The sequence below is a fragment of the Dipteris shenzhenensis genome, chromosome 7, assembly GCF_047967505.1.
Source record: "Dipteris shenzhenensis isolate YYH24624 ecotype China chromosome 7, Dip_SZ_1.0, whole genome shotgun sequence".
Classification (NCBI taxonomy): Eukaryota; Viridiplantae; Streptophyta; class Polypodiopsida; order Gleicheniales; family Dipteridaceae; genus Dipteris; species Dipteris shenzhenensis.
This window is the reverse complement of record NC_141602.1, coordinates 2,926,650-2,953,599: the sequence shown is the minus strand read 5'-3', so window position 1 is coordinate 2,953,599 and position 26,950 is coordinate 2,926,650. Positions and strand designations below refer to the sequence as shown.

The 26,950-nt window shown below is 41.7% G+C and overlaps 1 protein-coding gene and 1 pseudogene across 1 annotated transcript; both read left to right on the top strand.

Moving 5' to 3' along the window:
- The first annotated feature begins 2,271 nt into the window (after positions 1 to 2,271).
- LOC147899819 (pentatricopeptide repeat-containing protein At2g39620-like) lies at positions 2,272 to 6,284 on the top strand (annotated as a pseudogene).
- An 18,461-nt stretch (positions 6,285 to 24,745) lies between these two features.
- Positions 24,746 to 26,344, top strand: LOC147899818 (glucan endo-1,3-beta-glucosidase 2-like). The gene is made up of 4 exons (XM_087377446.1): positions 24,746 to 25,014; positions 25,301 to 25,639; positions 25,820 to 25,853; positions 25,938 to 26,344. The coding sequence occupies exons 1-4, from the start codon at positions 24,930 to 24,932 to the stop codon at positions 26,083 to 26,085; spliced, it is 606 nt and encodes a 201-aa protein (XP_087233572.1). The 5' UTR covers positions 24,746 to 24,929; the 3' UTR covers positions 26,086 to 26,344.
- Positions 26,345 to 26,950: the final 606 nt, after the last annotated feature.

The window sequence follows — 26,950 nt, the reverse complement described above, 5'->3', positions numbered from 1 at the left end:
ACTTAGGCCCTCAGGATCCAATTCTATATAGCATCAGCCAAACCTTTGTCTAAGCACATGTCATCTCATCCTTCTAGTCAGTATGCGAGAGTATGAGAGAGTGTGATAGTTTGAGAAATTGAGAGATCGAGTTTTCTCTTTCGTGAGAGAAAAATTCCATTCATTGAAAGAAAATTTCCATCCATTGGTGAGAGATTTCCGTCATAGAGAGATTTAGATTCATTCTGCACTTCATTCTGTTGAGAGATTGTGAGAGTGAGATCCTTTGAGAGAAATGTAGGGAGAGTTCCCTAAGATTGAGATTTCGAATAAGAAACCCTGCCTTTGAGAGAAAAAGAGAGAGACATGTTTCATTGTGAGAGAGAGTGTTTTCGAGAGAAGGATTTCTAAGTCCTACCCTACTCAATCAACAATCCTCAACTACAAGCTCTACTCTATTCAAAAGGCAGCTTCTACCTAAGACTCCTTCAACAAAGGCATCTCCAACCTCCAACCCGCACGGGCTGCTCCACCAATAGCAGTAGCAACCATAGCTCTTCCTTGAAATCTCCCTCTATTAGAATGATTTCCTCTTGGATGATATTGATGATGCTGTTATGGATGCTGATTTTGTTGCTAATAACTTCTTTGAGGTGTTCTACCTTTCCCTCTACCTCTACCTCTGTCAGTGGAGGTGAATGCTTGATCCTTGGGATGACCTTTCCTTTCTTGAACGGCGCGCATCCTGCATTCCTCACCAAGTAACACTATTTGTATCTCTTCTAGTGTTAAAACTTGCCTTTGAATACTTTGGACTAGATCTGCATGTCCTTACCGTTCAGGATGACTTGAACCATCTCTATGGGCTTTAGAGTCTCTCATATTACTATAAGTTGATTGTTGTAAACCTTGATCCTGAGTAATAAGCATGGCCGGATTCATTGTTGTTGTGAAAACTCTGATTGATTTGGTTTCTCAGTGTTAGAATCTTGGAAGTATTCTTGGACTCATAAAGAGCTACAAACAAGTTCCACTCTTTTTTTGATGTCTTAACTGCATTGAGCTATCCGAGCATGACATCTTGCACATTCTACTTGATCAAATGATATGCACACTTATCTTTCTTGTTTTAATCTGCATGTGCTTAAACAATGGCAAGATCTATTGCAGGTGTGGACCCAGTTGGTGCATACCCTTTTGCTTGTGCTCTGGCAATGGTGGGAGCTGCTACAAGTTCACTAGATGGTTTAGGTATAGACCCATCTACATACTCCTATTTATCTTAAACTACAAGTATGGTCTCCATTCGATACTTCCTTGTATCATAATTGAAGTTGTCTAACTTAGTAGATGCCTCCAATTGGTACCAGAGTCATGATGAGGAAGGGACACGCTTGATAATTGATGTCCAGTCCCATCAGCTGAGGATTGATGTAGGGCGAGTTGCAGGCATACCCAACGAGCAATTGCTATGCACGCTACGCACGCTACGGGAGATCGAGACAGATGAGCACTAAAATCATCCCCCTTCCTCCTATTACTTGACGAGAACCCACTTAGGCCCCAATTCTATAGCTTCAGCCAAACCTTTATCTAAGCACATGTCATCCCATCCTTCTAGTTCAAGGCCTGACAACCCCCTCACATTGAGTAGTGGGCCTATCCTCACTAGACTTTGTCATATTCGAATCCCCCCCAAGAAACCATTTATAGCCCGAAATCTCCTCAGTCGATTCCTTTCGGCTATCACCATGGACTTAAGCCTCATCCGATGCATAAAACACAAACAACATTAAAATGGAACCCAAACACAACAATTGACACTGATACAACTCCTTACTTGTTGCCAATAGCTTCTTTGTCAACAAGGCAACCCCCCCTCACAAGGGAATTGACAATAAAATCAAACCCAAGTTGACAAAACAAGCAGCCCATTGGTGCACTACTAGACACAACCCCTTTGCTTCACTTTATCACAACAACCCCTCACATTCGGCAGGCCTTGTAAGCATCATGTAAAAAGTCGAATTGGTCTTCTTTAGCCTGCCATATTCTTGAATCTTTTTGAGACTTCTTTTGTAGGTGGCTATTCGGGGACCCCTTCCTCTATTGACTTTGTGGTCATAGGCTTCTCTTCTAATAGTCTTCGCAACAAGCAGGCCTAGTGATGGAGAGGCAGATGCGCGATAAATAATTGAGAATGAAACGTTACCTTAATTGGGAATGAATGCCGCGATACACTAATTATATAATTCGAGCGATAGGGGATAGAAGCAGAAAATTGCCTGCTGGCATCTCAGCTGAATGAAGAGCAACACCATAGCTCCCAAATGCATGTAAAGCCTGCCATTTTAGATAGCTTCTGACACGCAATACAGAAGAAAGGAAGCTTTTCCCACAGAGCTTGTAGCATACGCTTCCATTGGAATTTCACACTCGAAGGCCAGGAACTCTTGCAACTCCCCCATTGTGGGCACGACTGATATACTCCTCCATTAGCTTGTTTTTCAACCTCCATCAAATTGAAGATGGCAGACAGTCTTGTTTTTAAAACCATTTTCTTGAAGATCCTTCTTCGCTGGCTCAACTTCCTTCCTAGCAAACCAACAGAGTCACATGTGTGTTCGACTGCAGTGCCGAGAAAGTTACGTCGGTGTTCTAGCAGACCCTAGCATGGTATAAACTCACCCTAGAAAGTTAGCCTACCTGTGGAGGGGGACTATATGCTCTCACCAGAGCACGGACTAAACCATGTACAAACCCCCAAAAGACGGTGGAGTTGAAAACTACGTAAACCTCCCAACATGATGATGATGAACGTGTAAATAGGAGGAGGCAAAGATCCCTGTCATACGGACAGCAATGGAGCTATATAGCCCTTTCGTCACTCAGATGCGTGGCACTGGGTGCTTCGGACACTCATACTCTTGCCGGTTGGCAGCTCCGACTGGTGGCTTGCTGGAGGAGTGTTGCATGGCCGGCTTCAGGTCTGCAGTACAGGTGAATGCATCCAAAGCACGAGATAAGATTTGCTGGGAAACACTCGGCTTAGAGGAGGCACTCACGTGTATAGAACGGATGCCCGAGCTCCCTTCAGTTCACAACCTTACATACATCTTACATAAGTGCAAATCAAGGAAAAACCTAGCTTACACCAAGCGCTTGTATGCCTACATGTGCGAAAAGGGGCTGGAGGATCATAGATCTCTTGGGAACTACCTCGTCACAATGTTAGTCCAAGTTGGAAGCATGTGTGATGCTCAGAAGGTTTTCAACAAGTTGGCGGATCGGAATGTGTATTCTTGGACCTCTCTCATCATGGGTTATATTCAATGTGGGGATTCACAGCGTGCCCTGAACCTCTACCAGGAAATGCAAGAGAATTCTGTAAACCCTAACGTGTATACCTTTGTGGCTCTAGTGAAGGCTTGTGCTAGGCTGAAAGATGCAGAAAGAGGCCGAGAGATACACACTGAGATTGCCAGAAAGGGTTGGGAAAGAGATTATTTTGTTGGCAGCACCTTGGTCGATATGTATGCCAAATGTGGCTCGCTTGCAAAAGCACAGGAAGCCTTTGACAAGCTGCTGCTTCGAGACATAGTCTCCTGGACTGCAATGATTGCAGGGTATGCCGAGCAGGGGCTTGGTGAGGAAGCGTTGAGCTGCTTCAAGCAGATGCAACTGGAGGGTCTCTCCCCAAATGCCATCACTTTTGTTTTCAGCTTGAAAGCTTGTGGCAGCATAGGAGCCATAGACAAGAGTCAAGAAATGCACGCTGAGATCGCTAGAAAGGGTTTGGAAAGAGATCTTTTGGTTGGCAATGCATTGGTGGATATGTATGCAAAATGTGGCTCCCTTGCCAAAGCACGGGAAGCGTTTGACAAGCTGCCCATTCGAGATGAGTTCTCGTGGAATGCATTGATTGCAGGATATGCTGAGCATGGGCTTAGTGAGGAAGCACTGAATTGTTTTGAACAGATGCAATTGAAGGGTCTCTCTCCACATGCTGTCACATTTGTGTGCAGCTTGAAAGCTTGCGGCAGCATAGGAGCCATAGACAAGGGCCAAGATATACATGCAGAGATTGCCAGAAAGGGGCTGGAAAGAGATCTTTTTGTTGGGAACGCATTGGTGAATATGTATGCCAAATGTGGCTCGCTTACAAAAATGCAGGATATGTTTGACAAGCTTCCAGTTCAAGACGTAGTCTCATGGAATGCACTGATCGCAGGGTATGCCGAGCATGGGCTTGGTGAGGAAGCTCTGAACTGTTTTGAACAGATGCAACTCAGGGGCATCTCTCCAAATGCCATCACATTTGTTTGCAGCTTGAAAGCTTGTGGCAGCATAAGAGCCATAGGCAAGGGTCAAGAAATACACGATGAGATAGCTATAAGGGCGCTGGAAACAGATCTTTTTGTTGGAAGCACCTTGGTGGATATGTATGCCAAATGTGGGGTGCTTGCAAAAGCACAGAAAGTCTTTGACAAGCTTATAGTTCGAAATGAAGTCTCATGGAATGCACTAATTGCAGGATATGCTGAGCAGGGTCTCGGTGAGGATGCGCTGAAGTGTTTTGAACAGATGCAGCTGGAGGGTCTTCTTCCTAATATTGGCACATTTATTTGTGGCTTAAAATCTTGTGGCAGCATAGGAGCTATAGACAAGGGTCGAGAAATACATGCTGAGATATCCAGAAAGGGGCTAGAAAGAGATCTTTTTGTTGGGAATACCTTGGTGGATATGTATGTCAAATGTGGTTCTCTCACAAAAGCACGAGAAGCATTTGACAAGCTGCCTGTTCGAGATGTCGTCTCGTGGACTGCACTAATTGCAGGATATGTTGAGCATGGGCTTGGTGAGGAAGCGCTGACCTGTTTCAAAGAGATGCAACTGGAAGGTCTCTCTCCCGATGCTGTCACATTTGTTTGCAGCTTGAAAGCTTGTGGCAGCATAGGAGCTGTAGACAAGGGCCGAGAAATACATGCCAAGATAGTGGAAGAAGGGCTGGAAAGAGATCTGGTGGTTGGCAGCACCTTGGTGGATATGTATGCCAAATGTGGCTGGCTTGCAAAAGCACAGGAAGCGTTTGACAAGCTGCCAGTGCGAGACATAGTCTTGTGGAATGCTCTAACTGCAGGATATGCCCAGCTAGGAGAAAGTGAAATGGTTTTACATATGCTTGACAGAATGAGAGGAGAAGGGATGAATCCAGACGAGGTCACATTCTCTATTATTTTTACTGTATGCAGTCACACAGGTATAGTGGGCAAGGGGCAGAAGTACTTCGAGCTCATGAGCAAAGACTATGGCATCACTCCAACGATTGAGCACCACATTGCCATGGTTGATCTTCTTGGTCGTGCAGGCCAATTAGATGAGATGGTAGCGATGGTGAAGAAGATGCCTTTCTCCTCTAATCTTATGATATGGCTTATGGTGTTGGGTGCTTGTCGGAAGTGGGGTAATGTGAAGCTTGGAAGACTGGCCTTTGAACATGCCGTGCAATTGGATGAAAAGGATGCTGCAGCTTATGTGTTGATGTCTAACATCTATGCAGATGCTCACATGCATGAGGAAGAGATGAAGGTGAAGGCATTGAGAGTGAAAGAACAAGCATGGAAAAAGCCAGGACATTGTTATTGGAGTGACAGTGACAGGATCGTGCATTCATTTTTAGTTGGGGATACAAGATATTCCCAAAGCAAGAATATATATGCAATCTAGAAGTTCTTCCCTATGCAATCCAGAAGGTCTCTCTCTCAAATTAATCCGGAGGCAGGGTATGTCCCAGATTTGCATTTGGGTGTCACAAGACATATTCGTTGATGCAAATAAACGAGACCCTGGCTATCGCATCTGCCCTAATCAAGAAAGAGAAGAGAAGACCCGTATAGGTGATCAAGAATCTCCAGGTTTGTATGACTGTCATGTGGACACTGCATCGACATCAAAGTCAGTGCAGCCAGCCATTTTGTCAGAGATGCAAACTGGTTGTGGCGACTATCGCGATGCTAGTGTATCTACAGAGCCACGTTTCATCTTGTTTGAAATGTTTCTGCTAAAATGATGGATGGGAAGGGTGCAATGGAGTTGGATTATGATGTGTGTTATAGCAACTTGCCTTTACAAGATGCTGAGTCGGTTGCAAAAACTGAGGTGGTGTGAGCCCTACACGGTTTTGCTTGACAAATTGTAGTGCACACATGTTTTGGCATCTATGGCCATTGCTTGACACATTGTAGTGCATGTGTCAGGATGGCACATCTTTGAAGAGTGCATGTCTGTGTTTTACATGTAGCACGAAATTGAGCCTGCAGCTCGAACTGATGTTGGATATATTGGACATTTGTTGTTGTTTGCTCTTCTTGGAGCTTACATGAAAGCTTTATGGCATTCTTTTGGACTATGACAGTATCATTTTAACTAGTCCAGTAGGATATGACTTAGATGTTCTACGACATTCTTTTGGACTATGACAGTGTCATTCTAAATAGGCATTATTGTTTCTTCTTCTCAAATTGTAAAAATGTACTCTTTGTAGAGTAGAAAACCATCCTAAATTTGGATTGCACCAAGTGGTTGCATCACATTGAGGTTCTCTCACCCTTCTATTTGCTTTTGGCCATTTGTCATTAGCATTTATGTATCTTTGAACACTGGTTCCCTTGGCTGCTTCCAATGTACTGCGGCATGTGTTGTCTATGGTTGATTGTCCATGACTATTTGCCACTACGGGTCTTATGTAACTTCCAGTTGAACATACAAAGTCCAGTAGAGTTGCATCATGAATTGTTGATATGATTGGTGTTCAATTCATTGTTGTTGGTCTCAATTCACGTCGATGACATTGGTGTACACAAGAGCATGTAGCAACTAATCTTAGCGACAACTGCATCCTACAGAGTAGCGATGCTAATTTAAAACAAGATGAGTGCTCATAAATCATTCATAAGGGCTGCCTGAGATGTGCAGCGTGGAAAAGAGGGCGGAAAGCTGAGAGAGAGAGAGAGAGAGGAAGTTAGACTGTAGTTCCATGTAGTTTTATTGGAATATGTCCAAATCTGGACCAAGTAGTGGAGAAAGAATTTTTGGAAATGAAAATTCGTAATTTCACTTTTGAAGATGAGTTTCATTACTAAGGCTACGTTTTAAGCAGGCCAAAAAGAAGGCCAAAAAGAAGACTATGTTGTTAAGTCACTCAAAGCGTTTTCAACAAACTAATAGAGTCTTAACTTAGAAAGAAGTCGCTGAGTGATGTATTTAGGGACCGGACGCAATTTAATTCACAGAGAATTCAAGCTTGTAGTTAACCACACGAATTTCGTTTGCTTACAGAGTTGCTATGTCTGGCAAAAAGATATCTCAAAGTAATAATGGAAGCGACTGAGGACAATTGAATTACAAGGTTCATTGTAGTAGACTTTGTTGAAGCAATGGTATTTACAATTACAGCCAAGTATAGTAGGAAATGATTTGTTTGTATCGTACATCGCCCTCTTGCAATCGATCTTTGCTCGTCGACTTGCTTTTGCTTGCTTTTCCTCTCCAACTCTTGCTCTTGCTCTTCCGCTTCACCTTACTCCCTCTTGCTTTTCCCCTCTCCCTATTGTCTCTTGCTACAAGCTTGCTCTTTCCTCCAACTCTTGCTCTCTCTTGCTCACTTACCTCCAAGATTGCTCTTCCTCTCTTGCTACCCTATCCTCCAAGCTCTCTTCCCTCCACCTCTTGCTCTCTCTTGCTCACTTACCTCCCATCATCTCTACCTTTTGCTCCATAAATGGATGTTAATTGGCCAAATGATGATCTTTTCCAAGTTATAATGTCTTTGTTCATAGCATTAGGCTTAGGGGCTAGCTACAATGCATTTGATGATTGGTCTCCCTTCGTGCTAATCTACCAAGGGAACAATTGTTGACAAGAATTAGACCTTCTCAAACCATTCAACCTATAGAGGTCCAAATCCAAAGCTAGTTGATGCTAAAGGAAAAGGCAAAGTGACTGAGACAAGGCATTCAAATCTTCTTAGCAACTACTCCCCTTTTACCTTCTCTCCTACTCCTTGTACTTCCTTGAGTGATGCCTTGAATACGAGAATTCTTGGGAGTGTGTGTCATAACAACCCTAGTAAAGAGCATGCTTGCTTTGTTGTTTCTCATGAGCCTCTTGAAAAGGAGATTCTTTTCACTGTGACATTGTGTACAGGGAAGGAGTTATGTGAGAGCTCATTCACATAAATATGCCTTAAGTCCATCTTCATTGAGCGTGTGTAATTGCCATTTTATCCAACTATATCAATTGTCTTTAATAGGATAAAATTAGTTTCTTACTTATCTTTTATTGGTAATAATTACTTATGTATTATTTAATTTTTAACTATAGGTTATGTTAGAAGAAAGATATATATATATATATATATATATATATAGAGAGAGAGAGAGAGAGAGAGAGAGAGGAGAGAGAGAGAGAGAGAGGAGTGCATACAAGATAGCTAATTGTACTGTAGATTGCAAATGAAGGAAAATGAGAATTATAGATCTTACTCCTTAGGATTAGGGCTAGAGTTTTTCCCATTTCCCCTTTAGGGTCTACTCTAGGCCTTGTGTAATTTACAACATTTGCAATACCCCCTCTTAAATTACACTTATAAGTATGGGTGCATTAAAAAAAAAAACTTTTTAAAATTAAAAATTGCAAAAACAAAAAAACCAAAATTCATTTTAGCTCCCCCTCGTTTACCAGTTACTTGCCTTATCCTTTTGATTCATTCTCATTTCTACTTCCATCAATTTGCAGAGCTTATCCATTAGAGGAAATTTTAGCAATGACCACACTCACGAAAGTGGACTTTGTAATGTGACTTTACAATGTATTTTGCTGTTGTCTGCTCTTTAGACAATATGCAAATGAAGGTATCAATTGATGGATTAAATTTTTGTTCATCTTGGCTGGCCAAGGAGTGTTTCTTTTATCTCCTAAACAATGTACCCAAGTATCTATGGGGCTCTCATGTGTCTTGCATGGGCTACAACTTCTATTCCTAGTTGATGATATAGTCTTGCATGAGAACAATGATTATGTAGCACAATCTTGTACATGGAGTATAATCTAGCCATCATTTTTTCCTCTTAAGTTGTAGCAAGAAAATTACAAATTGTCGCTGAAAGTATGAACTTTGTTGGAGCATCAATGGAAACAATGGATCATAAACATAACACTTTATTCATGTAGAATGCCCAATATATAGGCAAGAGAGTATACATCTTTGACATCATCGATGATCTCAAGATGGAATCCTTAGATCCTATAATCACTCCCTGATTTTCTCAATCACACCTTATAGAACTTTCTACAACCAAACCTGGTCACACTAACCACCATGCGGTGACACACAAACCTTGTACCCCTAGGTACACCCCATTACATCAATTTGTCCTTTATTGCCCCCCATAAATTGATGACCTCATCCCTTAGTAGTTGTACACGGGATGCTCCATGGCTTGCCCACCATCATGTGGCAACACACATGGCCCCAACTTGTGACTCACTCCTAGGACTCTTGGTTTACAACTGGAGGATTGGACAATGACTATATATGGAAATCCCCATGGGTCCAACAAGGTAAAAACTCAAACAAAGGACTAACAATCATTTAAGGATGGACTATCCATGGCAGAGAACCATTATTGACCACACACACAAACAACTTAGAAAACATATGGGTCATCACCCTTGTCAAGATTGACTTGGGTGGTGAAAGTAGTGAGAGCTTTAACATCCTTTGGTTCTACTTCTTCTTCTGTCTCTGCTTCTTCCACAAGGTTTGCTGAACATTTCTTCTTTGCATAGCACTCTTTCTCAAAATGCCCAGGTTTTCCACAAAAGTTGCACTTCATCTTGCTCTTACTAGTGGATCCCTTGAAGTTGCTTTTGGCCAAATATGCCTCATGTTCCTTGTAGTCATTCCTCAGTTTGATTTTCCTTTCCTCTTCCAAGAGGGATGCCTCAATTTCCACCAAACTAATCTCTGGTATATTGGTGAGAGTAGTGACAATAGTGCCATGTTCCTCAATTAGGCTTTTGAGTAAGATAGCAATTACAATGTCATCATCAAGATTAAACTTGATGCTAGCTAACTGGGTTAGTATGCTCTTCATGGAGTTTAAATGTGAAGAGATGGATTCTCCTCTATCGAATTTCAGATCAAAGAATTTAATGAGTAAGCTAAACTTGGAACACTTCCCTTGTGCTCCAAAGACAAGCTCAAGATGATGTTGGTAAACTGAAAGGAAAGCAAAGAGTGGACACAAACTCAGAATACTTGCATTATGGAATGAAGAAGAGTGAGGTCCTTAAGTAGGCACCTCATACATGCTCATTGACATCACTGATGACTTCAGAGCTCCACAATTATCTCCTCAATCTGCTCCTAGATTCTCTCAATCATCCTATGTGGCTCTCCACCACCTAACTGTGCTTGTCTCTAGCACTCACACATAGAAACCAAGGTGTGCCTGAGGCATACACCTTGAGATATCCCATCAAACCCCAAGGGAATGCCTCAGGCTATGTCAAGGATACATCTAGTCTCATAGTTTCTCATGCCATCTCATGGTGGTCAAGGATAAATCTATGGCTAGGTTCTCATGCTAGCAAGGGTTCCCATGGGTGTAAGGTAAACAAAAGGGATACAAAAAGACCTTCCAATGGTTATCTCCCCTGCATGTACATGCACACAATGTCTGCAGGAGGTACCATGGAGTAAAACATACACATGGCCTACATCATAAGGTGACCAGAGGTGTTTACAAAACACACAAAACACAATAATTTATTTCATTCATTTTGGAGAACTATCCAGGCTGAGTACCTTGACATAAAAAGAGAGATCTAGAGCATACATAGAGATGTTTTGAAATGCATAATCTTCAAAGGATGCCTCATCTTGTGGAGGCTCATTAACTGAAAGTAGATTTGCATCTTCTGTCTTTGCTTTGGCTCTGCAAAACTTCTCATTGTGGTTGTTCTTGCCACAGTGCTTGCATGGATTCATTTTGAAGTAGGCCTTTGAAAGGTGATTTGTCTTTCCACAGTGATTGCAAGGGGTTTACTTGCCCTTCTGGACTTTTACAGCATAAACAGTGTCATTGCCTTTCCTAAGCTCCATATGCCTTTCTTCTTCTTGGAGAGCAGAGATAATACCTTCAAGATTAGTATTAGGAAGATTTTTCAAAGTGGTAACTATGTGATCATAATCTTCAGGCATACTCTTAAGTAACACTGCCATAGCATCATCTGGAGTAATAGGAGAGTTGATAGAAGCTAATTGAGTCATAAGACTCCGCATATAGTTGACATGAGCTGCTAAAGTAGTACCACTAGCCATCTTCAATTCAAAGAAAGAGATTTTAAGTGATAGTTTAGAGATGTGAGAGCTAGCACCAAAAATCATGTCAAGCTTCTGCCAAGCTTCTGAAGGAGACTCCAAGTCAGAGATATGGTGAATATAATCATCTCCTAAAGCAAGAGCAATGATACCATATGCTTTTTCTTCTCTAGCTGGATCCCTTGCCGGTCATGTCAGAGTTGAGGATTCTCCAGCATTGGAGGCCGTAGAAGAAGCGGTAGGAGTAGGTTTGACAAGTCCCCATAGGTTCTCCCTCATCAATGCAAATTTCACCTTCATCTGCCATGTGTGGAAGCCCTTTCCATTCAACTTCTCTAGATTCAATAGGGTAGCCATGAGAGGGTCTAACCCAGATATTGGGCAGTGTCTATCTCTCTTACAAGGCAAAAAATAACTGAAAGACTTCCAAAATATGAGCACTTGATGTAGCAAAGACTAGTGACCAATATTCAATCAATAATGCTTCTGCTTACATGCTTCATAGAAGTGGCTAAAATGAATACTTTCCAGTCAAAACTAGGTCTAGCAATTCAAACCAAAACTGAAGCCACACTTGTACTGAAGTTATTGAAAGTTTCAAAAAACCAGAAATGCTAGAGTAGCATTTTATGTAGCATCATCTTCAAAAACTTGTCCAAAACTGTCAAAACCAAAAGGCTGAATTTGGAGGGCTTGTAGCTCACTCTTCAAAGCAAGGAAAAGAGGGCTTTTTGAAGCAAAAGAAAGCTCATATACCAGAGAGGGTCCAGCATGGAGGTTGGATGAAATGGTGCGCGCTTTTGCTCGGGGGAGTTGCTACAGGCTGAACGTAAGTTTTGATAATTTCTCCTTCGTTACTAAACCAAATGAGCTGAAAAATGACTCAAAATCTTCGTCTTGAGGTCACCCATCTACTCCTAAGAGGGATCAAGCAATGGCGGAGCAAGCAGGGAGTATTGAGCAATAGAAGAAATTCACTGTTTGGAGAATGGCAGCCAACAGAGACGTTTTTTCTCAATTGCTTGTAGGTGGAAGTTCGCCCATACTAGAGGAGTTTACAGCTCAAAGGGTTTGGGCAATGGTCGTTTGTAGGCAGAGAACCAAGCTCTCAAAGATTTTGGGAAGAAGGAGGAAAATGGAGAAGAAGAAGATGAAGAAGAAGAAGATGATGTGGCAGAAATGGGCTCAAGGGGGATCAAAGGGCTCTGATACCATGTTGGTAAACTGAAAGGAAAGCAAAGAGTGGACACAAACTCAGAATACTTGCATTATGGAATGAAGAAGAGTGAGGTCCTTAAGTAGGCACCTCATACATGCTCACTGACATCACTGATGACTTCAGAGCTCCACAATCATCTCCTCAATCTGCTCCTAGATTCTCTCAATCATCCTATGTGGCTCTCCACCACCTAACTGTGCTTGTGGGCACCTAATTGTGCCTCTAGCACTCACACATAGAAACCAAGGTGTGCCTGAGGCATACACCTTGAGATATCCCATCAGATAACTCCATGTAGCATGAGGAGTCTCACAGCCATCAATGTGGGGATAAAAGAATCACTCAATCCAAGAGCAATTATGGCTAGTGCCTTTTCATCCTTAGGGAGCCATTAAGTTTCTCCTTCCCTCGTGGTTTTTGGTTTCTTTTCTTTTCCATTAGCCATGTTCTAGATCCCCTTTTTCATGAGGATAAATTAAGGGTTTGGTCTGCCAAGTATGAAAACCCTCTCCCTCTCCCTCAAACTTATCTATCTTGGTTTTGGAGGCCATAGGGAAGGTCTTAGCCCACTGATGTGGCAGTATCTATTCCCTTATAAAGATAGCATTCAATTCAAAATATACCATAAATGCATCATGAGCTTTTTAAAAAACTGTCAAATTCAGGACAGTGCTTCAAAGGTGAAGCTGAAAAATGCTTTAGATCACTTCAAATGAGAAAGCATCCAAAAGCCCAAAGATTACTGACATAATAATGAAACTTTCTAGCACTTAACCATGTTCAATGGTTCATAGTAGAAGCAAAGATCATTGTTACCCACAAATTGAATGGTTTGAAGTTGGAGGCCTCAATTGAAGACTTCTAGAGTAGCAAACAAGGGCTTTCTGGTGTTGGGGACTTTGGTTTATCAAATAAATTGCAGTTCCACATGCTTTTGTCCAATATGGACAAGGAATCTTTTACTCATCCATCATCTACGAAGATGATTCTATAATGAATTTGTTCTCTCTCTAGAACTCCATATTACTGAGTAGTACACATAAAGTGTCTCTTGATGCCGTAATGTCTTAAAAATACATTGAACTTATATCTAACTTCTACACTCCTATACCCATATCACGGGTTGTACTGGCTTGAAGACACCTTGATGCATAGACTGTGGGGGAGCAATAAACTCCATTTCTTCCATCTGCCAATAGACGCAATAACGTATAGGCATCTCCTCTTGACCTGGAACTTGATGCAAGACTTCCATAGTTGGGATGGCTATAAGTAGATCTTATGTGGGCACAATGGGCTCATGTTCCAAAAGCTGCTAGGTCTACACACCCACTTCACAAGTGTCCACCAGTCCACCAAAATTTCGACCCGTATTGCGGCATCCTCAAAATTGCCAGTATTCCCAAAATTGCAGTACGTATGTGTGGCTGTCTCGCACTCTGCTCGATGTGCTAGATTGAGAATTAAGAGTGTTTGGGTTGTAATTCCCTCTAGTACCTTTTTCTGTGAGCTGCCTCACCTTTGCTGGTTCTTTGCTTTGAGGTGGCCACTTGGCTTTCTAGGTGTGATGATTACTACACACACCAGCCTGATCATCAGATAGTCATGGTCTGGTGGATGTTGATGAGGTAGCTTGTTGGGGGTGCTCATCGAGAGCCTAGAGTGAGATGAACTAGTTGTTGGAGCCATATTGATCTAGCTTATCTTATAGGCACACATTCTCCTCCTTGAGTTCCTCATTCTGTACAGTAGCCTTAGCCAAGCATTCTCTTTTTCAAGGACCTCGATTTGGGTCCGAGTTACCTGGTGTTATTAGGTGTCGATGGCCTTTCATACAACTGGATATTCTCCCCCATGATAGATACCACCTCACTCTTGGACTTGGTAATGAGGGCTTTCAATCTGTCCACTTCACAATTGGAGGTTACCAAATTCCATCTTGAGCTCGGCATGGGTGTGTTGCAGTTAGGAATAGTTCTAGACCACCTCATTGTATACAATGTTTCTACCATCTAGTTTCTTCTGCAGGGACTTACAATCTGCTGTTAAGTCAACCTTAGCCCATCTCAGGCTTGTTGTTTGCTCCTCAAAGAACCTAGTCATCTCCTCCTAGTACTGCGTCTAAAGGAAAAGACTGTGCTCAAGTACCTGAGGAGGGAGCCAATGCTTGGCCAAAAAATTTAAGGCTTAGCTAAGTTGCATGCACCATATTTCCTTAAGGACTTGCCACTAGCTCTTGGTGGTAGCCCAATCCTGATGATTGTCTTCATTCAGCATGGGATCTAAGGGGAATGGCTCTAGGCTTTAAAGAGGCAAGGGAGGTGAAGGCAAAGTGATGGTGGTGGTCAAAGTGGTACCACTTCTCTATTGCTCGGCATCGCCTTTGTCTGCTCTAGATTCCCTCTGCTCCTTTGGCATGGCTTCTTCTTCCCACTTCTTAGGTGTCCCATTGCCTTCTATCCCCTAAGGATATTCTTGCTCCAAATTCTCAGAGGTTCCCTTTTGATTGTTCCCCTCTAGAATTCCTTACTATGGCTCCTCAGAGGTGCCCTTGTCATTGTTCCCCTCTGGGTTTCCTTCTTTTGTCTCCTTAGAGGTGAGTTAGAGGTGCCCTTGTCATTCCTCCACCTCCCCTCCCTCCCCGTGTTGTTTTGGTTATGTGGCTTGAAGGTGCCTTCATTGTTGTTCCCCTTTGGCATTTTTCTTATGCCTCTCTGGCACCCTTATCTACTACCACTCATGTGTCCCCTGCTTGGCACTTTTGTTCTCTTGTGCCTTTTGCTTGGCACTTTTCTCCTGCTACCTATCTTCCTTATTCTTCTACCAGTTGTCCTGTCCTTGTTCTTGACCTTGCCCTTTCATATCTTTCTTGCATGGTTCACCCCCTCTCGGGTGTTCATCAATTTTGGTCCCTGATGGACCTACTCCAGCTAGTAGTGGAAGTGCATTGGGCCACATCACTCTCCCATCATGAGACAGTGTTGTAGCATGTAGAGGTGTGGGCCAAGATTGCAATGTGTTTGGCCTTTGCACACTGCCCTTATCTGGGACTTGAATGCCTTCTCAAAGATAGTGAACCAATCCACATGCAAACAATCCTCCATTGCCATGAGTACTCATGCCGCACACTACCGTGGAATGTAACCCACTCTCTTCTTCATCACAATAAACTCAAACAAGTACCTTCATGTCGTCCTTAGGCTCTCGCCGGTTGCTTTGTTGAAAGATAGCCATATGAAGAGGAATAGCTATTGTCCGCAAAATAGACATTGAATTCGGTGGCATCAATAATCTTTCCAGGGTTGGAGTACGACACGAGCTTGAAGGTCTTCTTCACTCCACAACGTTGAATTGATCGAAACATGAGTATCGTTGATGATGAGATGGTTGGCCTGCAAGATTCCTATGAGGACGTCATCATTGAAATTCTCAATAGGGTGTGGAGGCAATATAGAAGAAGTTGTCCTTTGCCTCTAACAATCAACACATTCACCCATCTTCTCCATGATCACAAAGATGGCATAAGAACTCAGTGAAGAAGAGAATGATGGAAGGGACGGCTGGATAGTACAAAAATAAAGCTGGCATAATGGAAACAAAAAGAGTAGGGAGGATGATGGAAAGTTTGAAGCTATTGTGGTCGATAACAAAGATGTGAGAGTAGCAGATAACTGAGAATACAAATGAAGATGATAATTGGAGTCCCTAACCCAATGTAGTTGAATGGAATCTACATGTGGATGCCTCGTTAGATCAATGGGTGCATGAGCCTCACTTTATTTAGCATGATGATTCTGCATTAATGTGTCCACAACGTTAAGACTGCCACATGGTGGCATATGATGCATCTCTTCTACTATCACTAACAGCTAACTGGCGACATATGATGCATCTCTTCTACTATCACTAAATAGCTCGCTAGACTCTATTTTTTGTGAATTTCACCAAGGCATTATCAATCGAGTGGTATACATCTAAGTCCTCTATCCGAGGAAATCGCTACTCGATACGGCTTCACTTTGCTCCCATTGTACAACTCAAAAAACACGTTCCCTTGCAAATCTTCTAGTTAAACTATCCCATTGGGAAAGATTTTAGGTAATTGGTAGGGACCATTCCATTCCAATTTGAAATTCATTTTGAGAGGTCCCAACTTAGCATTGTAGAGTAATATGAGCATACCCTTATTCAAATGCTGATGCACAATGTGCCTATCATGCCATGTCTTTCTCTTGCACTATATCACCGACTGTGTCCAAGCTACTTAGGGATGTAATTCATCCAAGTGGCTTAGCTAATGCAATCACCCCTTGATTGCTTTAGAATCATCCAAGTGATGCTCGGTAGCAATTCAAAGACTCAAAATAATAAACTCTAAGGGAGCAATTACTTCCAATCCGAAGGCCATAAGAAAGGGTGTAATATTTATAGCGACCTCATAAGCAGTTTGATATGCCCACAGAGTAGGATGAAGTTTAGTATCTCATTCACCCTTAGCAGATTGCACTCTCTTAGTGAGGAGGAGCTTAAGGATTTTGTTTGTTGACTTGACTTCACCATTTTCATAAGGATAGTAAGTGATGGAAATTGTATGCATGATTTTGAATTCCTTTTTAAGAGACTGTACCACATCGTTAAGGAAATGTGTACCTTGATCACACTGACAAGCTACAAAGGGCATCCATATTCACGAATGATATTCTCAAAAATGAACTTAGCAATGCTCTAAGCCACATTATCTTGGAGTGCCTTAGCTTTTGTCCACTTAGTGGCATAGTCAATAGCTACAATGATGTATTTATTATGTGTAAACCTCACTGGTTTGAAAGGACCAACAAAGTCCAAACCCCACCTCTGAAAGGTTTCCAATGATGAGTGGGTTATAAAAGCATAGATTGATTAGCTAATAATTTTCCAGTGTATTGACCGACATCGCAGTGCATACACTTAATTTGAGCATCTTTGAGCAAAGTCTCTCATCACAAGCCTACCTACAAGGCTTTTCTAACGGTTAACTCCCCTTGAAAATGTCCTCTTGATGGACCTGAGTGAGCTTCATGGCAAAACCCATCTGCAATGAAGAAATCCATCTACATACTATCGATACAATTGTCCACCAATCAAGTTGTACTTCCAAGCCTTCAAGGCCAATTGTTTGTTCTTATCCCAAGGCATGGTATCAAGAAACGTACCCTTAGACAAGTATTCCATCAACTCGGCATACTCATGCTCATAATAGTCGACTGCAGAGAGTTCAACATCTGGCAGTTCAATAGTGACTCCTTGTGTATCCTCGGGTGCAAGTAACCTAGACAAACAGTTAGCTCCTACAGAGCTCTTGCTAGGCTTATGAATGATCTTAAAGTTTAACTCCTAAAGAAGAAGCATCCAACAAACAAGACGTCTTTGAATGAATGTCTTGTTAAGATAAAGCAAGGCTTAATGATCCACATAGAATACAAAAGGATTACTAAGTAAATAATGCCTTAGTTTTTACACATTGAATATCATTTCTAGAGCTTTTTGCTCAGTAGCAGTATAATTGGACTTAGTAGGTGTAAACAATCAGTTGGCATAGTATCCAAATAGTCTAATCGACCATCCAATTGAGCCAAAATAATACCTAAGGCAGCATAACCAAAAGCATCTACATGCGCATAGAAGATAACATCCCACCTTGGTTGCCTTAGAATAGGAGTAACCATTGCTCGGTCCTTTAATTCATGGAAAGCCACAATCAACTCAACATTCCACTCAAATGTAGAATCTTTCTTTGTCAACTCATACAAAGGAGTGCAATCTTGACAAAGTCTTTGATAAACCTTTGATAGAAGTGTTGAGATATGGTGGCATGAGCACATAGATTAAAGGGCAAAGGTATGTGATAAGGAATGTATTAAAGAAGCCACCCTAAGATGTGGACTACATGATGTGGAGATGTGGATTGAGGATATCCACAAGGGGAGATGTGGATGAGAGGATCACACATGTTTTGTCTATTCAAAGGGCACTCTCTATATAAGAGGCCTATCATGTATTGTTGAACACACACATTTTGGAATAGATTGAGTGTTTCATACTTCCATCTCTTTCCCATGGCTTTTCGTATTTGGTTTGATCCTCTGTGATCTTTCTGCTCATTAAGTGATAGATTAGGCTAGTACGATCCACACTTTGACATGGTATCAGAGCTTAGGTTTAGCCAAGCCTAGATTGATATATTTCCGTTCACCTGAGAGAGAGAGCTTTTGGGAGCGAGAGTTGTTAAGTGTCCTCTTAAGAGATATTCTTGGTATTCATTCCGAGATGATTGAGTGTTTCTTCATGGAAAGAAGTGTTCCTTTCTTCAATGTTGTGTGCTTCTTTGAGAGTTTTTAATGTTGTTGGAAGTGTCAGAAAGAAGGTTCTTTACAAAGAGATTGTTATTGAGGATGACTAAGCTTGATTGAAGCCAACTGGAGTACAAACAGTAAGACCTAAGGCCTACACAAGCTCCAAATGGCACATGTACAAAGCTTCTGCCAAGCTTCACAACCTCCATAGACCCTTGGCTCCATTTTTAGCCAACGCCTACATGTTCATCTAGATACTCTGGAAGACTTGATGGAATGAGCAGGGAAGCAGCACATTCTCAATGTTCTACAAGCACTCAGTAGTGGCTGTCTACAAAGCTACCATCTGCAAGCGATGCCCATGACAAGCTGGTTCCTCCAACGCTTGTCTAGTGACGACACACACACACACACACACACACACACACACACACACACATACACACACACACACACACACACACACACACACACAGAGTTGTATTTTATTATCTGCTAGTCTTGTGCATATCAATTCTACTGTTTTTTTTAAACTATTGTAAATTTGTTACATAGAGCTTGAGGGCCTAGTCAAGGCAGTGCTTCTTAGTCCTTACACACAAAAGGCATGGGGCTAAGGACCACTATGACTTAGTAATTGTATTTCAAATCTCTATAATGCATTCCCTTAGTAGAATGAAAATGAGAACCAAACTATCAAATTATACTCTCTTCAGTCGTTTGAGCCTTATGAGAACTCCAATCCTTCAACATGGCTTGCAATTTCCTTGACAAAATGTGCATGAGAAATAAATCATTTAATTGTAGTCTTAGCCATTCTAGCCTCATCACTAGTTCAGCCCTTTAGGATGATCTACAATCTCTTTTGTAGAATTCTCAAGAGAGGAAAATCATCCAGTTGTACCTTGCCTCAAGAGCACTCAATTCTTTTGACATGGTCCACAATTTCCATGGAAGGCTGTGTATGAGAATCAAATTTTCAAATCTTTCTCTCTTAAGCTCTCCAAATTCCCCTAGTAGAATGTACAAGTATGAATATAATTAACATGAAAAGAAAAGATCTTTTGTGCAAGAAGATGCAAAAAAGGGATGTTCTTGTACTCTTGAAGAGCTAGTTATATATGATATTTCAACAAACACACCTACATGTGTTGTTGGAAAGCTTTGCAATATAAAGAGTGCATTTTGAGACTCCTCAATGATGTGATGCTCTCAATTGTGGTGTTGAAAGATGATCCTGCAAAGAGAAAAATGGACATACATTGGCAATCTTTCTAAGTGACAATATTGGCACATATTACTTATTGTCTGAAGTGGAATGAAGTCCCCAAAACTAATGACCTTCATTTCATCTAATAGAGTCTATGACACTTTTCTTTTAGCATTACTTCATTTAACATGAGAAGTGGTTAAAGAAATAGTGGTACCATGGCATCAGGGTTGGTCAAATGAGGATGCTTCCTACTTTAAGGATTGTAGACACAAGGGCGAAGATAGTTTACACACTCTAGCATAACTATATATACATCAAGAGGAAACCAAGAAGAAAGAGATCAAATCCTATGATAAGCCCAACAAAAAAATGGTTGAAAAAGCTAGGTGATAATCTCCCCCTTACAAGGTAATTAATCCATAGTAAAATAACTCATTGCACCATAACATTTGGAGAAGGAGTGCTAAATCATTTATCTTTTTCAACAGAATTTAGACTCTAGATCCTAGGACCTATAGCTTATAATAAAATTGTCAAATATTTCAAGGTTAATCCTCCAAAAAATTTGAACATTCCACGTAGTAAGAGAGATAGCTACATCTCAATTTAGTGAAGTTACAGTCCATCCACACAAAGGAAAGCAAGTCATAGAGGGGAGACACCTCATGTGATAATAATAAGTAGACTTTGTGTGTGATGGTGCTGCATGATAAAGAAGAAATATAGTCTAGCTACATCTAGTTGTTATGGCATGGCACACAAACCTCAAGAGATAAATTTTGGAGCTATGAATCTTGCATTGGTCCTCTTTGGCATAAATAATCTTCCCTAATGACCACTTTACTTTTGTGCAGACTGATCCACTCTTTAAATGCATTCACTCCATCTCCTCACTCCGAATTATGTCATTAAGGGATCGTATTATCCACAAAGTGAAGGCTATTGTACAAACTTCACCAATGAAATAAGCCTAAGGTAAATCATATTTTGCATGTTGTTTGATGTATCTAGATACCCATGGAGTCAACTCTAGGAAAATTCCAAATGTCCACCATCAATTCAAACTCCCACGAAGTAGTATGCCATTTGATATCTGACATGTAGATAGTTCTACATAAGTATTCAATTTGATATCTAACATGTACATAGTTGAATTGAATGCATCCAGCTTTAATATGAATAGCATATAAACTATCATTGTCACTAGTCAAGTCAACCTATTCACTAGAGTCATGTGCATCCCTAGTATTAAGAGTACAATATTAGTCCTATCAGAAACAATCATTGTCACTACTACAGTCATACCATTCATTAGTTTGTGCATGGCACATGAACTATAGCAGAACTAGGTGGCAAAGTCTAGCTCTTTGCATCCGTATAATTTAGGACTTATCACCTAGGTCAACAAAATGCACCATATAGCCATCACCTTCACTAAGTACTACAAGTCCTAGACAGACAATTCACACACAAGAGAGCCACCCTAACATTAGCCTAGACCTTGATTTTGTAGACCAGATAGTGTTGGTATGTTCTATAAGTTCATTCTTGTAGCTACTAGGCCTTGAGAGCCCAAAGCACTTGACTTGAACACATAAACAAAAACAATAGAGCAAGCTTTGTGTTGATATTAACCTTCAATGTGGCATAATTACTTTCGTGCAGATGTAGATGCACATACTCTCTTTGCACCTCCCCAATCTACTCACTCCCCCCTTCTGCCTCTTCGACACTTCTCCATCTCCATTGACATCACCTCCCATCTCCCCTCCCCCCCTCTCCATTCCCCTCTAGACACATATCCCTTTAACATTACCATCCAAATCACTACTACCACCCTCCTTGGAAATGGCCTTCCCTTGATAGAGTTGCTTTTGTTGCCCCTAGATCCCATTGCCAATGCAGTGTCATTGGACTCTCTTCCCCCTTTGGTTATGTCAAGGAGTGCCTTGCCAAGCCGGAGCCTGCTTTTTAACATGGGTGATTCTCTATATTGTCAAAATTTTGATTCCATTGCAAAATTATATATTAGTGTTGTACTTAATTTGGGAAAAGCAGATGCCATGGATCTCTTATTGATGGTCAACTCTCTCATAGAGGCATGAATTGGTAGAGGACCTATGATATATTCGGGTGGATGAGAATGTAAGAAGACTATAACTTGGAAGGAGGTGCTATTGTTTCCATCGAGAGGTGCTACAACAATCCAACCTTCTCATGATCTGATCTGAGCTCACAAGCATTCTATAGACAAACTACAATTTGCATCAATGCCTACACTTCATTTGCATTGCGTATGAAGTCTCTTGCAAATGTGAGGGATTTGAGCTAGAAAGGAAGTATTGGAGTTTAGTATACACACAAAGAGACCACTTAGATGAGTTGTACCCAATCCAATGAAACTCTCTAATTTTGCATGCCTCATTGATCTTTCTTATTGTGTTTATATTTTGAAGCCGGGTACCTACCCATCACTCCTCCATATAATCACCAAATGCATCATTTGCAGGTGGATGCTTCTTGAGGAGATAATGGTTGCATGATAATTCAGGATTTGCATCACTTATGTGCTAATTTTTTATGCCTTCCTTTGGTAACATGTGTTTTATGCAGTTTGGTAGCATTTTGTTACTACTATATTTTAGACAAGTGTCGTTGCTGCGATCCAACAATTATCACTACTTAGCATTGATTGTTTCTTTTGCCAATTCACGTGAGGCTCAAGGATGAGAGGCTTTATGTATGTATTAAGTTGCCAAATGAATTGGAGAAATTGTCATGTTTAAAGAATTTGGGAGCATATTCTTGCAAATCTAAAGAACATGGTCTCATCCTCATTTTGCAAAACTATAAGATTAGTGGAAAGATCATTTATGAGTTGGGATGTTTTCATAAGAAATGGAGCGGTAATAGGAGATGTTTGGTCAAAGGAACCCTTTGAAAGATAAAAAATCAATGCCATAAGATGTTCACAAAACTAATTGCAAAGGATTTGCATCTAAAGTGGCTCTACTGATTGCTCAAATGAGGCCTGAGCATTACATATGCTCTAATTTGCATTGCAGGGTCGAGAGTTTCATGGAGAGATCTATCAAGTGAGCCAAAGATTAAGGAGTAGAGCAGAAAAAAAGAATGAGAGAAAAAAATGTTTTTTCGAAGATGCTATTATAACCTATGTTTTATAGATATATCATTATGATCAAAACCTTTGGTGCATAGACCAAGTTTAGTTCGAGAAATTTTATTCCTGAAACAAAGGTAAGGAAGGTCTTTAACCAAACACATATGGGTCTTATAGGTGTACATGAGAAAGAGAAGGGAGAAGAGGGATCTCCTATGTTTGAGTGTCTGTGTGTGTATGCATGTGAGGAAGACACTCACAGGAGAGAGAGAGAGAGAGCACATGTGGGTATGTGATGAAGAGAGAAATATTATATATGCACTGAGAGAGAGAGAGAGAGAGAGAGAGAGAGAGAGAGAGAGAGAGAGAGAGAGAGAGTATATATTATGTGATAAAATATTCATGCATATATCACAAAGAGAGAGAGAGAGAGAGAGAGAGAGAGAGAGAGAGAGAGAGATGTTTTAATGCCTTTGTGTGTGTGCATGAGGGAGAGAGTCTTAGATGTTTTAATGCCTTTGGGTATGTGCATGAGGGAGAGAGTCTTAGAGAGAGAGAGAGAGAGAGAGAGAGAGAGGGGGGGGGGGGGAGGGGGACATAGGAGGGGGGGGGGTGCAAATCATTTGCCCCTCGATCAACATCAAATGGCTGCTGCTCATCTAGCTGAATCATTGAGTAAACTAAGCATATAGCCAAGCCAAGTGGTGCTACGTTGGAGGGGGTCTTGATTTTACTTGAAATTTTATTTCTTGAAAGGCTGCTGCTCATCTAGCTGAATCATTGAGTAAACTAAGCATATAGCCAAGCCAAGTGGTGCTACGTTGGAGGGGGTCTTGATTTCACTTGAAATTTTATTTCTTGAAATTACACCTTGAGACCAACGGAGCAGGTTTTTAACCTGTCATAGACGGGTTATGCTACCCGTGAGAGGAGCAAGAGGCTCCTAGTTTTTAAGCCATCATATGTGCACAAGTTATGCTATTCGTGAGAGGAAAATGTGTAAGCAAGAGGCTCCTTCCACTTGGCGCTTTCGTCGTGTATGAAACTCGAAGACCTTGGTGCTCAATCAAGAACGGAGAGATGACTCCCATGGTTGTGACGAATGGAGTCCTCAGCTTTATTGAGGCAGCTTTCTTTCCAATGGACAATGTTGGATAATGGATTCCAATATCGCTCGGCATCGCAACGATTGGTCAAGAGGTTTAAGTGCATGTTAGTGAGGTGTGTAATAATGGTTACGACTTACGAGACGTCGGGACTGGCCAAGGTCAGTGGGACAGTAGCCGTTGGAACTTGGAGGGACGGCCTGGCCCTGCACCAAATTTTGTCGGGCTGTCCAAGAGACGATGTAGGTAGCCGTTTGCTCTCCGTCTCTTAATATTTCTGAGAAATTCTGACGGACTACGCGCCGCCGGCGTAGCTCAGGGATGATGCTGATGATGAGAGGACGGTGACGGAAAGAAAATCTGCATTGGTTTTTCCCTTTGAAAGAAATTGTAAATTGATGCGGACAAAAGCCCTGCATTGTTGCTGATGAGATTTGAGCCATTGGCTGCCGTGCCGCACCACCTCAGTCAGTTCTCCACCGCTCTCCTCTTTTCACTTAAGCCTCCCTCTCCGTCGCACAGCTGCAGGCTCCTATTCTCCTCTTTCTGTTGCGTCTCCTCCTTTTCTTAAACATGCGTGCATCAATGCCCTATACCATCCCCCAAGTAGCCTTCGTTCAGCTTACCCTGTGCGTTTTAGTTTGCTTCTTCTGCCAAGGTATGTTCCCCGTCGACGTCGGCACCGCCGAACCCGCTCTCCTTTCTCTGTATCCTCCATCAAACCCAGCATTGCAATGTAGTCGCGGCTCGTGGGAGTTGATCGAGGATGCACGTAGCTTCAGCTAGGAGACCGCCGGGGGCTCGCGAGTCGCGAAGAAGCTTTACGGTCGTTAGACAGTCAAGCACGAGTTTTCTAAGCACGATAACTACTAGCATGATTCTCCTATTACGTGCTTGTTTTTTCTCGAATTTCTAAGGCTCGACTAACAAGTTGTCTCCGTCAGTTTCTAATGGTGCCAGAATCGAACGACACAGTGTTGAAGAGAGACGTCCTCTACGAGCGGCTTCTGTCGTCATCCACCAGACTACGGGTACCTGGTGCATTGCAAGGTCGGATGCAACCATTTCGGACCTTCAGAACGCCTTGGACTGGGCTTGTGGGCAGCAAACCAATCAAGGAAATGTTGATTGTACCCAGATCTCGTCTGGGGGACAGTGCTACAATCCTGATACTCTCGCTGCCCACGCGTCTTATGCGTTTAACGCTTACTTTCAAAAGAGTAACCAGGCTTCCGACGCTTGCAATTTTAACAATTGTGCTCAGATTACCACCACCGATCCAAGTAAGCTATATAGCATTGATACTTTCACGGACTTTTTTCTTACCCCTGGGCCCTGGATCTGTGTGATGGTTATTTGGATGCTAGACATGTAAATGTTTTCGTGTTTTGAAGTTCTATAGTGCTATGTAGAACTGATAGATATTATTGCTTTCATGCCCATCCTCTCATTGACGCTTGCAGGCGTGGGAAGCTGTTCATATCCATCGTCCTCAAGGTACAATTTTTAAAGGGTTGCTGAACTTACAGCAGAAAGGATTCATGTACCATATGACATATTTTGAACTGTCTTACCATGCAGCTCATTAATCACAACAAATGTCACTTCGTCTCCAAGCTTCAGCGGCTCGGCCAACCCGAATGGCGCCACTTTATTTCAAGCTAGAGGACATATTTTGTCGGTTTTTGTCTGGGGCATGCTAACCGTGGCAGCGACAGCGAAGCTGTAAGGATGCCCTTGAAAATCAGTGAAGTCTATTCTATGACAGGGTAAGCGTATTACAGTCTGCTGCCAGAAGATTGGCAATTTTTTGATGAATCGAAGAACAATAGCGTCTTCTCATAAAGTGGAAATACTTTTCAGCACCTGAGTGGCAGGAGCTCCCATTCCTTGGGCTCTCATGCTTGGAACGTGGCACTCGTAAAAATTCTTCCTTAAGTGCAATTACGGGAACGTTCGTGCGATCAATGAATCATTTTTGCCACTCATCCCTCTGTTGCGCAACCTAAGTTGAAGATTCGTTTTGTGACTTTCATACATGAAAGTGTGCGGTCGAACTTTGGCCTAGTAGTGGTTAGGAAGAGGTTTTGTCTAGAGAAATGAATTTTGCCGGCGGGTAAAGGTCTCAAAGTTACAGACAATTGCTTACAATAGCTTCGGACCTACATCATAATGACACAAATTTTAGATATAACGTGTGCGGTCCGTCTTTCACCTTGTGCTTAGGCAAGAGGTTAGCCTAGAGAAATGAGTCTCAAAAGTTTATAATAGCTTCGGCTTCGTTGTTCCGTGCAAGGTGTGGCCTCGAACTTTGGTTATCTTTCACGTGGTAGAGAAATGAGTCTCACAAGTTTATAATAGCTTCGCTTTCGTTTGGATTTTGTCGATTCCTTTCTTTTCTTTTAACTAATTTGAAAATTGTTATTGTAACTTTTTTTAAATGATCAATCAAACATCACATATATTTGAGATTGAAGGTATGTGAGACCTTTTAAAACTCTAAAGCTTTTAAGTACAAGTAACTTGCACTTTAAGTGGTATCATGTCAAGCATCACATATCTTTGAGATGCATGCAATTTTTTTAAAATGACAT

What these genes read in the sequence shown, in the direction of transcription:
- LOC147899818 (XM_087377446.1), top strand. Translation starts at nt 24,930, where the DNA reads ATGCGTGCATCAATGCCCTATACCATCCCCCAAGTAGCCTTCGTTCAG. An exon ending in AGTTTGCTTCTTCTGCCAAG is followed by an intron (nt 25,015 to 25,300) that starts GTATGTTCCCCG and finishes TGTCTCCGTCAG; the next exon opens with TTTCTAATGGTGCCAGAATC. An exon ending in TCATATCCATCGTCCTCAAG is followed by an intron (nt 25,854 to 25,937) that starts GTACAATTTTTA and finishes CTTACCATGCAG; the next exon opens with CTCATTAATCACAACAAATG.